General features: G+C 32.3%; 2 protein-coding genes across 2 annotated transcripts; one reads left to right on the forward strand and one right to left on the reverse strand.

Annotated features, from left to right (window-relative positions):
- The first annotated feature begins 7,599 nt into the window (after positions 1-7,599).
- On the forward strand, positions 7,600-11,332 carry LOC108460278 (probable disease resistance protein At5g66900). The gene is made up of 5 exons (XM_017759716.2): positions 7,600-8,542; positions 8,945-9,348; positions 9,499-9,857; positions 9,957-10,171; positions 10,265-11,332. The coding sequence occupies exons 1-5, from the start codon at positions 7,888-7,890 to the stop codon at positions 11,098-11,100; spliced, it is 2,469 nt and encodes an 822-aa protein (XP_017615205.1). The 5' UTR covers positions 7,600-7,887; the 3' UTR covers positions 11,101-11,332.
- A 111-nt stretch (positions 11,333-11,443) lies between these two features.
- LOC108460279 (serine/threonine-protein kinase SRK2I-like) lies at positions 11,444-14,936 on the reverse strand. The gene is made up of 9 exons (XM_017759717.2): positions 14,457-14,936; positions 14,051-14,125; positions 13,864-13,965; positions 13,716-13,769; positions 13,539-13,631; positions 13,173-13,271; positions 12,493-12,597; positions 12,307-12,405; positions 11,444-12,109 (listed from the first exon to the last, which is right to left on the reverse strand). The coding sequence occupies exons 1-9, from the start codon at positions 14,625-14,627 to the stop codon at positions 11,822-11,824; spliced, it is 1,086 nt and encodes a 361-aa protein (XP_017615206.1). The 5' UTR covers positions 14,628-14,936; the 3' UTR covers positions 11,444-11,821.
- Between the last annotated feature and the right edge of the window lie 288 nt (positions 14,937-15,224).

The following is a 15,224-nucleotide window of genomic DNA, read 5'->3' on the forward strand; positions in this document are numbered from 1 at the left end:
CTTAAGCTACAATTAGTGTGGTGAAAGGATGAAAAAGGGTCAAGAAGTGACCATATTTGGTCTGTTTGTCCACTACTACCAATATGGTATTTTTCCCTTTTGAGTTGGCTAAGCCTTCCACAAAGTTCATACTGATGGCTGTCCAAGCTCAAGTAGGAATTAGGAGTGGTTGTCGGAGTCATGCGGTGGCTGAAATATCAGCTTTGCACTTCTAAAAAGCGGGGCATTCTCAAACCCATTGCCTCACACATTTAGAAAGTCACTTCCAATACAGTTGTCCTAACATTATGTGCCTTACAACATGTGCACCCGAGAGTCCTCCCAATAAGCCACTATGAAAATATTCAAATAATTCATTTTTGATACTGGAATTGTTGCCCACAATTGCTTTTACTTTCTTCCTGAGTACTTGACCATCCCAAGTATATTTGGAATGCATTTGAGGTTGTTGTTGAAGTTCATAACACAATTGCTGCAATTTTGGATCAACAAGCAAGACTTTATCACCCTAATACATACATCTGATCAAGAAATACTACATGTGCATTGCAACAACTACCCTTCTGGTTTATGTGACCTCCTTGACAATGCATCAGTCACCTTATTCTGAGTACCCTTCTTATATGTGATGTAGTTTATAACCTAGCATTTTCACTACCCATTTTTGCTGATAAGGTGTGATTGACAATGCATCAATTCCCTTAATTTGTAATTTACTAAAATTTTATGACAATTTGATATGGTGATATGCAAATTCTAATAATGCTCTAAAACCCTGTTTCGACGTCGGATACGAGTTAAGGGTGTTACAAATATGATAATAGTTGGTTATATATGATATGTTAAGGTTGTCAAATGATAAGTTTTAGTAGAAAATTAGTATGAAATTAAAGTTGGTTTGAATGGTGTTCAATTAGATTGATTTGAATAATATATGTGAAGTACCTATGAAAGAACATTGGTTAAGTCATTATATTAATGATTTTGATAAATTTTAGATGTATTTGAATATGTTTTGGATTGGTTGAACATTTGGTTATTGAGTTACTTGTTGTTTAAGTTTGTAGGGTTGGTAAACTTGATGTTTAAGGCTTATTTTGAGTCCACACAGCCTGACACACAGCCGTATGACCAGATTGTGTAAGACACACAGCTTACACATGGGCATACAGTTAGGCTGTGTATCCCCTGCATCTTAAAAATTTAAAACAAAATGCTCACGTATTACCACATGGGCAGAGACACGGGCGTATGTCTCAACCGTGTGAGGCACATGGCCTAGCACACGAGCGTGTGACTTGGCTGTGTGAGGTAAGTCAGGGAGTTACACGAGGTAGGACACGATATGAAGCACGGACATGTCCCTTAACCACAAGGGCGTGTGTGCCCTGCACCTAGGAAAAATTTTGAAATTTCGCGAAAAATTCTCTGAGTTTCCAATTGAATCTCGATTTATTTCAAACACATATTTTGGGCCTCGAGGACCCATAAAAGGGACTATATGATTAATTTATGAAGTGTATGCTAATTGAATTGTGTAATGTTTGTGTTTGTTCTAAAAAGTCTGATAATGCTCTATAACCCTGTTCTGGCGACGGATAAGGGTTAGAGGGTGTTACACATTTCATTTCTTTTATTTTTGATGAATAAAATTAAACAAACAATAAAATTAATCTAAACTTTCTTGGATATCCCCAAGTAAACTTGATTAAAAGCCAAGTATGAATGAATTGAAGAGCGAAAGGGAGTATGAAACCAAACTAATTTGGGCAAAATTTAGGGTAGGTTTCGTATGGTGACCATTTTAGTAATTGAGAATGTTGAGCTCGTTTGAAGAATACTTGTAACAACATAGTTTCTAAAGGGCAAGAATGTTGTAGGTAAGATAGATAAGGTTATAGCTAGGGTTGGTTAGGAGGTTAAGGGAACGAGCTCTGAAAACTTTGTTGAGGGTGGACTACCATAAGTCACGATTAGCGAGGTCTTCAAGTGAGGCGAGCTTGTGGACTAGGTCATCGAGAGATCCAAATTGGTTCCTTAAAGCGATGATGGACGATGAGGGTTTGTAATTGTGGAGTGAGAATATGTGAAGCAAGTTTTATTTTGGTTTTAGTTTTTCTTTTTTCATAAACATAAAAAAAGTTTTAACAAATGGAAAATAAGATGGAAAAAGGGAGGAAAACAGAAGGAGAAGCAGAAGTGAATGAAAAAAAGAAAAAGGAAAAAAAAGTTAAAAAGAACATAAAAGTAAAAAATTAAATTGCTCAAATCGAAAAAATATGGGGACCAATTGTATAATTTAACTTAAAATTTTTGTTTGAAATGATGATTTAACTTGCCACGTCAGCTTACCGTTATATCATTAATGGCAATTAATGACTCAAGAACTAAAACATATTCTAAAGTAAACAAAAGGGACTATTTTAATAATTTACTTATTAATGTTTGTATACCAATCTAATCTAATATTATGATGTGAAAAATATAATATGATTTGTATTTTAATCTGGAAGAAATTTTATTTAAGAGCTGTAATTTTGGAACTACTATTTGGAAAATTTTTTATTAAAAATATTTTAGATTTCAGTGAAAATTTTAATCAATTGACTCAGCATCCAATATTTCTTCATTTGAATATCTAACTATTGCATGAAATTCAAAATTTAACATATAATTAATTGATTATTAAATATAATTATAAAATCACGTAGAACAATGATTTTGCTCATACAAATATGCCTCTTTCACAAAATTTAAAAGAAATAAGAATCTTTTCCCCAATCATTTAATAGTTTTCTTAATTTAAGTTGCACGTTCTAGATGAAATATTAATAATTAATTATAATTTACCTATCAATGTGGCAATTGATAAGTTTCCCAACAAAGTTTAAATTTCTAGTTTGTGTCCATATATTAGATTCGATTAGTAAATTCTCAGTTAAGTTTTAGCCTCAGTGAAAAATAAAACGTTGATAATGTTAATGTATTGTATAAAGAAGTAGAACATATAAAATTTTATGTAAAATTTTTTTGAGAATAAAACTTACTATGTCGAATTCAAATGAAAACAAGAAGAGAAACGATTAAGTCTATTTATAGATTTAAAAACTTTATTCTAATCAAAGTCAAATTGAAGTAATGCAATAATGTTAAAACACATTATTCTAATAAACATCAAATAGAGGAAGTATACGGATTTCACTTGAGTAGCCTGTACTGTACTGCAGGAGCCTCCTAACCCCGTATCCCCGATTACGATCCCAGTCCAATATTTTACTTATTGGGGATCTATGATGGGCTGTAACCTTCGCCTTTGTAGATCTCCTATCGTATCACTTATATTTTATTTTAACAAAAATTTGGGTTACACAATTTTAACAATAACAAAACAAAAATTTTATATTATTTTATCATGAATGAATTAAATGAATATATATAATTGGGGAAGCAATTGATCACAAAAGTAATGTTGGAAGCATGGAAGATCCCCCACTTTCACCGGCTCTTCTATCACCCTTTGTGCTCAAAGTTTTGCTTGCAGTACTTTGTAGATCCCACATCTCTACAATAATCAGTCAGCCAATTTTCATAGTGTATCCCTTGTGACTTCATCCTCTGATGAGGGCTTTCAATAATTACGTGGACGAGAGGGTTTGAGTCCCCATTTTTTGTATTTTAATATAGTATATATTTCATATATTATATTATGATTATTTAGTTTTAAATCACCCATTTTATTATTTATTGTTTACTATTTTTAAATGTATATTAGTATTTTAAATTTGTGGTTTTCACATGCACATCTTATAAGATTTCTAATATACTTAAAACTTGATTAAGTTAGTGTAACGAATCAAACTGCTATCAATTTAAAAATATTTTGTTTACAAAATTATATTATTATAAATATATTTTTATCTTTTATATAAAATAAATAGAGGTATAATGAAATTTAAATCCATATCAAAGAAAATATTATTTAATTCTTCCGTAACTTTTAATAAATATATATTTTCATATAATTTTGGCATAATGATATATTTGGCTCTTAAATTATATAAAAGAGTAATTTATCTCTATACCTAAATTTTTGTCTCTTTTATCCTTTAAGCTTGCGTCCTTTGTTAAATCACTCAAAAATGAATGGAAGAGTTAATATTTGTTAACTTTGATAACGTGGCACTCACATAGTAATCCACATGTTTTTCATGTTATAGATTAATTAATTTTTAAATATTAAAGAATATATTTTTATTTTAAATAAATTTAATAATTTTTATTTTTAAATAAAATTTTAAAATTTTAAATTTAAAAATTAATCAATTATTGATTGTGACATTCATATGATAATCTACATATATGAAATGTCAATAAAATTATTTTGAGTGATTTAATAAATACTATAAATTTAAAATTTAAAAATAAAAAATTAAATAAATAACTAAAATAATTATTTTAATAAAATTGAAAAGGGCACAAGATTTTTTCTTTTGAATAAATTCATTGATTATATTAAAACAGGTCGAAACAAATACAAGCCAATTTAGTTAGGTCAAACTGTGTAACATTTATCGTGAACCCCACGGAGTGTAAAAGCTCACGTTCCAAATTATTTTCCCTTTTTCAGTAACCTTTCTTTTTCTAGAAGCAAATTAATATTCTTTTCTTTCCTTCAATATTTTTTTTTGGGCACGTTTTCCTTACCTTGCATTGGATACTCCATACGGACTCACTTTCAAAGTCCACAGAAATCATCCTGTTGAAGAGCTGTAAGAATGGACGGAAATCTTAATTACCGTTAACCTTTATAATTATAATATTCAATGCTTCTTTTCTAAGCTTAGTGTCAAAGTAGATTCCTTCGGCTTCCCAGACCCGAAGGAAATTGATCTTTCATTATTTTATTGTGACAAATTAGAGTCTTTTGAAATTTAATCAACTTATTTTTTAATTTTTATTTTTATTTTTATTTTCTGGAGTTATTTACTCCAATGCCTAAAATAAGACATTTTTGCAATTAGACTTATAGACTGCGTAATATTCTTTTAGTTAATTTGCTTAATTTTAATTAGATTACAAATTACTAGATTATTTACTAATATAAATTATCTTATCACATTATGATTTGACCATGTCATGCAACTAAATATTAGTTAAATATTAAAAATTAACTAGTCAATATTTTTTACATTTTACTTTACATATAAAAATTGTCGATGATATATACAAATGATATTATTCAAAAGATTAGACTCTAAATAACAAGTTTGTGAAGACAGATCATTTAAAGTTAATAGTAGTGATAATTAAAGAGAATGGCAAAAGTAAAAAGAAGAAAAAGATTCCAGTTGGTGCTGAAAATTAATTCTCAGAAGAGAAGAGATTTATTTCTAGAGAGAGAATAGAAAATATAATATTTAAGATGATAAAAATCCTAAAATATATTATTAATCGTAAATCAACAAAATCAGTTAATAATTAAATATCAATTAAGGAGAAAATAATTACTAATTAACTTCATCGAAAAGTCTTTTCTTTTAATACCCAAAATTTATCAAGTGCGCCACCTAAGATTGTATTTCATTCCAAATCAAATATTTCTCATGAAATTGGCTTAAGTTGTAACATTTTCACCACATAAATTACACCTGTACAAGATAAGATAATATTTATTAAAATTAGTAGAAATCATGTCTAAAAGTTATTAAAATTTATAATCAAAATCATGTTGAATATGAGCACTTAAGTATTTCATACATTCATCATCCTTTGTGTAACTTCAATCCTCTTTCGCCATTTTCAATCAAATTAAGTAAAAAGATGTAATTAAATTAGTAATTTCATAATTCTTTCCTTAACAACAAACACATCGATTCTCAGGTCTGATTAAGCACACAATTTTTTTTTTTGTTTAAACAAAATTGAGCTCTATAAAATAAATTTTATACCAATCCCCTATCAATACATCACAACCTTAAACGATTACTAGCTTTGCTCATAATTATTACACAACGGAATATGTGATTTGCTTAAAATATCATTTGACCATTTAATACGAAGATAAAAGACAATTCAATCACCTCACCTAATTGCTCAATGAAATGTAATTTTAAGATTTTACTCATGATTTAAATAACTAGCGGAGTATATGATACTTTATTTTTTTCTTTCTTGAATTTAGATTTTATCTTTTTGAATCCAAATTTCTATACATATCATAAATTAATTAAATTTTTATTATTTTATAATTAAAACAGAAATAAATAAATAAAAGTACTCCATAGATAATAAAAAGCATCATTATTATTTCATTTAAAATTTTAAATGTTTAAGATGGATTTTATGCAAGTGCTTCAAATGTATTTGAAATTTTCATCTATTATAGAGATCTAATTAATCCATTTACTATTAAATGGGTTAATTTAGTCCATGTATTACTAAAAGAATCAAACAATACTAAATTGAAATAGACTTAGCATTTATTGTTTAAAAAGTATCATTTGCTATTTAATGTAATTAATATTTTTAACGTTTTTATGGCTTTGTAAATGAAATATTTTGTTTGTAATTGAATTGCAATGGGAAAAAAATTCAAGACACTTTTTATACAATAAATGTTATCTTTGTTACAATTTGGACTTGTTTAATTCTTTTTTAATAGTATAGGGACTAAATTGATTTAGTCCTTAACATATAGGGACATTCTAAGTACTTTAACAAATAAATAACTTTTTTTTGCAAAAAGAGTTATCTATTTTTATTTTTTATTCTCCATATCCATTTTATGGTTTATGTTGATGACCTAAATTTCATAAATTTTTATTTTGGACATCGAAAATAAAAAATTTGCAATCTGTACACTATCATTACATACTTTTATTATTTTAGTCACCGCCATTAATTTGTCATTACATACACTTATTTTAGTTACTCAACTTAAGTTTTTACAGAGAATTAATACAGAGAATTAAGTTATTTCATTGTTGAGAAAAACTCAAAATTTTCGCTAGTAATTCAATTCTATGTAAAAACTCAACTTTTCTATAAAAACTAAAGTAATTCCATCTAAAACCTTGTTAGTCTTTCATTTATTGAAAAAATTAAAATTAATTCTAAAAAAAGGAAAAAATTAAAAGATAAAATGTTGTTCTTTTAAAATTTAAAATTTTCTTATAAAATCTCAAGTAATTTTTGTGTAAAACTAAGTTTTCCTTCTTACTAAAAAAATTAAAATTAAATATATGTAATGGTATGTAATGGCAAGTTAATTGTGGGTGATTAAAACGATAAAAAGTATGTAATCATAGTAACTAAAATAATAAAAATATGTAATAGTAGTGCCCATATTATTTTTTTACCCAAAATGAAAATTTATGAAAGTTTAATGATAAATTGTATAATTTTTTTTAAACTTGATTGAGAATTAACACCATTTTAATATTTACATCATTGTACTAAATCAAAATTTATATATTATAACAAAATGGATGTATAAATTCGATATTTATAACCTAATTAATCTACACTTTCCCTTTTTTTTTTTTTTTGAAATTTTTATCCTTGAATCTAATATTCAAATGGTAAATGTTCAGAAACTAAAGTAGTTGGTAGGTTGGGCATCAAAGTCAACAAAAGTCAAACTGTTGATGAACCTTTGACAAAAGAGAAAATCTTAATTACCGTCCCTCATTAAACCTCAACAAGTACAATTCACTGCTTCTTTCCCAAGCCTACGCGGCCTTCGGCTTCCTAGACCTGGAGGAAACTTCGAGGAGCTTGCTCACAAGAGGGAAGTAGCATTTATTTATTTGGGTTAATTGTTGTATTCAGGTTTAAAACATTTATATTTTCTTGAATTTTAGGTCCTAGGTTTCCATCAAGTTTGCTATGGCTGCAGGTTTAATCGGAGGGGCTGCTTTAGGGGCAGGTTTCGGGGAGCTGCTTAGAGTCATTGTAGAAGCGAGTAAAACAGCTGCCATGTTTCGTGATAACTTGGAGGAACTGGCGTCCATGCTATCACCTATTGAACCTGTAATCAAAGAAATACAATCATTCAACAAAGCGTTTGATAAAGAGTACGAAACAGAGCAGCTCGTCGAGATCGTCAAGAGAGGGAAGAAACTTGTCACGAAGTGCTGTAAAATTCGCAGGTGGGACATCATCAAAAAGCCTTATTACTCGCACAAACTTCTTGGATTGAAGAAATCGCTTGAGAGATTCTGTCAGATTGTTATGCAAACACATCAAGCGAGGGACATCAAAGAGGTGCTGTTTGAAACTAAAGAGATTAGTGTGGGAATTAGAAAATTAAGTTTGAAAGAGGGGAGTAGCAACGGGAATGGGATGTGTAATCAGGCAGCTGTTATGGGTCCATGCAGAGTTCCTGAGCCTCGAGGGAGAGTTCTTGGATTCGATGAGCCCTTGAAAGAGCTAAAGGTGAAGCTTTTGAAAGATGGGGTTTCAGTCATTATTGTGTCTGCTCCTGGAGGATCGGGAAAGACGACATTGGTTAAACAGCTATGTCAAGATGAAGAGGTCAAAGGTATCTTTCATTCCAGAGCTTAGATTTCTACGCTTGACTTTAGCTTCTGCTTCTTGACTTGTTTGATTGTTGAATTCCAATTCTTAGGTGAAGGCATGAACCAACTAAACTAAGTCTTTAATTCTGAAATTGCTTAATTTGGATGATCTATGGGAAGTAGAAGAAGATATTTGTGATGAAAATTCATTTGGAACGAGTCAACCTTGTTTTGTCTACGTGTGTTTGAATTGATTACCTTGCTAAGTAAGACTTAATAGGACGTGTAGTTTACTGCTCGAGCATTTGTCAAAGTCATTATGATGAGAAATTTTTTTTTTTCGATTTTTGCTTATTTCTTATGATAATGCTACAGATTATCTTCGAGAGTATTTGGAAGATTTTGTAATGCAGTGTTTTGAACAGGAAAATATGAAGACAACATCTTCTATGTCTCAGTTTCAAAGACACCCAACATGGAGCTCATTTTTCAGAAACTACTGCAGGCTAAGGATTATGCAGTGCCCGAATTTCAAAATGAGGAGGATGGTCTGAACTACTTGGAACAAAAATTTAGGCAACTGGCAAGCGTTCCCATTTTACTCATCCTTGATGATGTTTGGCCTGGGTATGAATTCCTTGTTCACAAGCTCAAGTTTGAATTGCCAGATTACAAAATCTTGGTAACATCAAGATTTGCCTTCCCAAGATTTAATGATTGTACGTATTGTTTGAAACCATTAAATGATGATAATGCTATGACACTTTTCCGTCACAATGCATTCCTGCAAAATGGAAATCCTTGCATTCCTGAAGATATCGTGAAAAAGGTGTTTTTTCATGTCTGAAAACTTATTTTTACTTTCATATGTTGTACGAACTATGAAACATTAAATACTTTCTTGCTCTTTGCCATTGTGATACAAATGGTGATAATTCTATGAACCTTAAAAATTGACATGTTGTGTGATGAATTTTAGGTAATGAAAAGCTGTAAAGGCCTTCCCCTGGCCCTTGAAGTGGTTGGTAGATCGCTTTGTGGGCAGCCTGTCGCAATGTGGCTAAAACAAGCAAAACAACATTCTAAAGGATTATCCATCTTGCACTCTAATACTGATCTGCTTGCTTATCTTCAAAGCACTTTGGATACCCTGGATGATGAGGCAGGAATAAAGGACTGCTACCTAGATTTGGGTTCATTCCCTGAAGATCACCAGACTCCAGCCACTGCGCTTATTGATATGTGGGTGGAGCAATACCAACTTGATGAAGATTGTGATGCCTTTATCAAACTCCATGAACTCTCCATCAGAAATCTGGTTAATCTTGTAGTCATGAGGTATGCTAGTTGGTTCCTACTTTTATCAGATAGGCCATAAACCATTGTTTATGTTACAGCGTTTGAATCTCTACTGAACTATTGGTGCTTATTCAACAGGAAAGATGATGCAAGTGAAGCTGATAGCTTCTACAACGATCACTTTGTCATGCAGCATGATCTTCTAAGAGAGCTCGCTATCTATCAGAGCAGCTTCAATCCCATAGAACAAAGAAGACGGATAATTGTAGAATTAAGCAGAAACAATTTCCCGAATTGGTGGTTGGAAGAGAAGCAGCAACCACTTGGTGCTCACCTCTTCTCTATCTCCACAGGTTGTTTATCTCTACCTCCCCAACTTTCATAGACATACACAACCAAGAAATTTATGTCCTTCCACCAACTTCTCATGCAATTGGTTTTCACAGATGAAACATTCTCATACAATTGGGGTTACATTCAAGCACCAGAAGTTGAGGTTTTAGTTCTCAATTTTCGGGCAAAGAACTATGTCTTACCGGTCTTCATGGAGAAAATGGATAAATTGAAGGTTTTGATTGCCATGAACAATAGTATTTACCCAGCAGAAGTAAGTAACTTTCAGCTTGTGTATTCTTTATCCAATCTAAAGAGAATTAGATTAGAGAAGGTTTCGGTTCCATCCTTCAGTACGAGCTCGTTTCAGCTAAAGAATCTGCGAAAAATATCCTTGGTCATGTGTAATATCAGTCAGGCTTTTGAAAAGGGCACAAACAAAATGTCAGATAATTTTCCAAATCTTTTGGAAATCGACATAGACTATTGTGATGATCTGATGGAACTGGGTGAAGGGTTGTGTGATATTGTTCAACTGATGAAGCTTAGTATCACCAATTGCCACAAGCTCCGTGCACTGCCTGAAGGCATTGGAAAGCTTGTAAACTTGGAAGTTTTGAGACTAACATCCTGTACTGACCTCATGGCGTTGCCTGAGACCATTGGGGGCTTATCCCAGCTCACTATTCTTGACATTTCTGACTGTCTAAGCATCAAAAACTTGCCTACCCGGATCGGTGAACTGCACAATCTAACGAAGCTCTCTATGAGAGGGTGCTCTAGTTGTAACTTACCTTCAACAATCACGAAGCTTCAACATTTGAAGGACGTTATATGTGATGAGGAGACTGCCTACCAGTGGGAGTTCCTCAAATCTTATCTCACTAATTTAAAGGTAACAGTTCATGAACAAGATATCAATTTAAATTGGCTTCAGATATTTGTATAATCTCCTCTTTTCATGTATCTCGCAGTATCCTTGGGGTTTTCTTTTTTTGTAATAATTGTAGTTAGGGAGAAAAGAGATGTGGATTGAATCCACGCTTTCATGTCATATAACACAAATATCTCATCACTGAGCAAAGTAAAGCTATAACATATACCCCTAGTACAAATCAAGAGAACTTCTAACTTGTGAGCAATGATCGAATTTGAAAAAACATTCTAAATGAATTTAAATATGGGCATAGTTAGTAGTTTCTTATAAAACTCTGAAGATGTGATGGTTACATAACAGTACCAATAAATATTAAGTTTTGATCTCTGAATGGATCTGCAGCATGCCAAATCAATACACAAAGTAAACATATGTATATATTCACTACAAGAAACAGAACCAAGTACATCGTACACGACTAATGCCAAAACTAAAAACAACAAATCAACAGCAGCTTAATGGAAACGGGATGTGGAAGTTGGGGTAATGATCATCCAATATACAATCTATTTTTCCTGGTGATCCTCCCTTGAGTGGTATTAATACCAATTCTTTAATAGATTTGTATAAGGCTTCATGCTATGAACAGAATGGACTCGATGGACCATGGGACCACCATTGTACAACTTCACTACCACTTCCTCTCTGATACTTTACCAGCATCTTACCACCCTCTGCAGCTGTGACATGCCTGAATCAACTGCAACATTGGAGAGAAGTTTTCTTCTTCATATTACATTGCATAGATGATCTCACCGCTGCTATAAACATCAAGCTCAGATTCAGAATCAAAGTCATCCATGTCCTCATCATCAAGGTTGTCTACCATTAAATGGTTTAAGCCATGGGCTCCAGCAGCTGGAATAGTGGCCTCAGCAATTATCTGCATGATCGTATCAATACTCTGCATAGGTTGATCGGGCTCTTCAAAGTGATTACCCATTGTGTTCTCATCCATCAAGTCAGCAGGGAGATTTCTCAAGAACCACGCATGATTTTTAATTTCTGGAATCGTAATTCTCTGTTACAAAATATAAACCAATATCAGAAGGCTTAATCGCATTTTGAGTAATGGTGGTTGCCAAAGGAAGGCACCTCCCTCTTTAATCATAAGTCCCTCTCTTTCTTTTCTTGGGTGTTCATGTCCCAAAATAAAAAAGTTAAGCTTTGAAAAATCAAGGAACAATTTGGAACTGAATATAGGTAGAAATTACTCACAGCTGTAGGGTCTGCAACAAAAATCCTCGAAATCAGATGCCGACACTCGGGAGATATTTGGACAAAATCAGGAATTGAATACTGTACGTTGATAATTCTCTGCATGGACCCAATAAAAGAGATCAGCCGATTGATGTATTTGGGGTAAAAATGAGATTAATGCAATAACAAGATACAGTGGTATACTTGTATTGTCCTCCGAATGTCTTTCGGCTCGTCAGGATCCTCAAAAGGATATGCCCCAACCAGCATTACGAACAACGTAACCCCGCATGACCATACATCAGCAGTCTGATATCACCAGACAATAACATAAAACAATATTCACAAAATCTACTCACTTGGACAAAGATGCATAAGAGAGTATCAGGTGATACAAGCTCTCTCTGACATTCTTTTGTTTGCCTCAATAAATTATCTATTGTTCAAGAAATATGCTGCAACTATAAGGCCTGTTCCTAGTCATCAAGGAATAAACTACTATACAGGCTTCGCTCTCCAGTTGCAGCTGACCGTATTAAAAAAACAAGAAACCAAGTTCACCAATACTAATGTTGTCCCTAACAATATCCAATAGTCAAAAAGGTACAAGTAATATAAACCTAATCCTCACATTAAATAATTAAAAGATAACCAGATCCATCCAACATATCATTTAAAAGCCGGCATCTTTTGCAAATGCTATCGCAAAAGCTATGGAAAGTTAAACTGAAGTTATAAATCAACAAAGAGATGGAAACCATCAATTTGATGTCACTTGACCGAAACACACAAATATTGACCTCATAAGTCTTAAACCAGGAATTGCATCATGTGAACAGGAAACTGACATTTTAAACAAAATTTGAACTCTCCTGTAAATATACCTTGCCATCGTATTGGGACTCTGGCTTTAGGAGTACCTCAGGAGCAATGTATGCAGGAGTTCCAACAGTAGATTTCGGTTGCGAATGAAGAACTGAAGACTGAGACAATCAAACAATAAACATTATAATGAACTTGGATACAATTCAGATTATTGGATACCATAAAGCCGTAAGTTATTTCACCCAAATATACCAAAACAAACAAGAACTATTCCAAGACCAGCAAATGAGCACAAGATTTCTTAAGCAAAAAGTAATGATAATTCAATTTATAGTAAGGACAACCATTCCACAGAATATAACTTCTATACCATTAACTCCTTGAATGATGGGAGATATCAACAAGGGTTCCAGCAATTTATATACCTTAGAGTACCCAAAATCGCATATCTTAAGTCGAGGAGCAGGACTCCCATCCAACAAAGTGTTTTCCAACTTCAGATCACGATGGCATACTTGCTTCATCAAGACAAAGAAATCATATAGCAAGAATAATTCACAAATACAAGTTGAGAAATTAATAAAAGGGAAAATTATAACAACCATTGCATGGCAATAACTAACACCAGATATAAGTTGTTGGAAGAAGAAACGAGCCTGCACCAAAAAAAAAAAAAAAAAAAATATAGTAATAGAACAAAAACATCAAATAAACAAAAGGGTTCTTAGAGTAACTGAAAAAGAAAGGAACCTCATCCTCGTTGAATCGACCAGCAGCACAAATTCGCTCGAAAAGCTCTCCCCCGGATGCATATTCCATTACAATGGCAAGATGAGTGGGTGTTAAGATAACCTGAGGTAACAAATATACATTACCTTAATTTTTACAAAAAAATGAGAAATTGTAAAAAATGCAAGTATTTAACCATTAACCTTACCTCTTTAAATCTAACAATATTGGGATGCCTCAATGACCTATGATTAATAATCTCTCTTCGAACATGTTCATCTATCTGTACAAAGGCGAGGAAGCACAAATTTTAATCAGAACCTTAGAAATTATTAATCCGAATATGGGAAGGGAATTTAATAAGTTGAGATTTGAGAGAGCAGAAAACCGGTGGGGTTTCTTTTTGGAAGAATAATATATTAACAAAAAAATATCACATAGGACATTTCCAAAAATAACAAATTTAATATCAGAAAAAAAATTGAAAATACATAAACAGAAGACTTTTACCAGTTTATCTTCAATAAGTACAAATTTATTTCTATAAATAGACGAAAACAAGTACAACTAAAAAAAGGGGCCATGGTTGTGTGTATGAATTTACACAAACTAACCTTATCCCCCCTCTCGATATACTTGACAGCAACAAGCTCCTTGGTAACCTTATCTCTCATAAGCCGGGCTACTCCAAAATTACCCGACCCAATATCTCTAACGAAATCGTAACGGTCACTGTCGTGCATGATCGGCATATCCATAGCCGGTCCGACTGTTGCCCGATCCATTTTTCTCGCTACAACATCAACGAACAGAGCCTCAAGAAGGGACGCAGTTATTATTATATAGGTGAGTCACTGAGTTGAAGGAGTTGGAGAACAGAAACAAAGCGTTTTAAGTTGATCGGGGATTAATAGAGTGGTTCTGCAACAGTGAAGGAAGGAGGGGACGACTTTTCTGTGAAGGAAAGCGATAACGCCAAGAAAGATGGAGAAGAGAAATGTGGCATGGTTTGGAGGTGGTTGCTTAGTGGGGGTAACCAGTTGGATTGATGGCTGCTTTTGCCTTATTATTTGTGGATTAAAGTTTGACCTTTTTCCTTTTATTAATTTATTAATTTATCTTTTTAATCGCAACTTGGATGAAGCCTTAATGACTTAAATATCCCTAATGCTCATATCTTTGACGGCTAATTTCATAAAAAATCCCCTAACTATGTCATTGGTCCTTGAACTTCAAATTATTGTAATTGAGTTCTCAAAGTATTAAAGTATTGTATCAATTAGGTCCTATCAGCTTAGTCGTTAATTCATCGTTAAATATTAGTTTAGATTTGACATGGGGTATGTTAAAAATGTTGGAATATTTTCAAATATTTATAGTAT

Source organism: Gossypium arboreum, chromosome 11, assembly GCF_025698485.1.
Source record: "Gossypium arboreum isolate Shixiya-1 chromosome 11, ASM2569848v2, whole genome shotgun sequence".
Lineage (NCBI taxonomy): Eukaryota > Viridiplantae > Streptophyta > Magnoliopsida > Malvales > Malvaceae > Gossypium > Gossypium arboreum.

What these genes read in the sequence shown, in the direction of transcription:
- LOC108460279 (XM_017759717.2), bottom strand. Translation starts at nt 14,627, where the DNA reads ATGGATCGGGCAACAGTCGGACCGGCTATGGATATGCCGATCATGCAC. An exon ending in GTCGATTCAACGAGGATGAG is followed by an intron (nt 13,770 to 13,863) that starts GTTCCTTTCTTT and finishes TTTTTGGTGCAG; the next exon opens with GCTCGTTTCTTCTTCCAACA. An exon ending in AGTCCCAATACGATGGCAAG is followed by an intron (nt 12,598 to 13,172) that starts GTATATTTACAG and finishes TGGTGATATCAG; the next exon opens with ACTGCTGATGTATGGTCATG.
- LOC108460278 (XM_017759716.2), top strand. Translation starts at nt 7,888, where the DNA reads ATGGCTGCAGGTTTAATCGGAGGGGCTGCTTTAGGGGCAGGTTTCGGG. An exon ending in TCAAGATGAAGAGGTCAAAG is followed by an intron (nt 8,543 to 8,944) that starts GTATCTTTCATT and finishes TGTTTTGAACAG; the next exon opens with GAAAATATGAAGACAACATC. An exon ending in CCTCTTCTCTATCTCCACAG is followed by an intron (nt 10,172 to 10,264) that starts GTTGTTTATCTC and finishes TGGTTTTCACAG; the next exon opens with ATGAAACATTCTCATACAAT.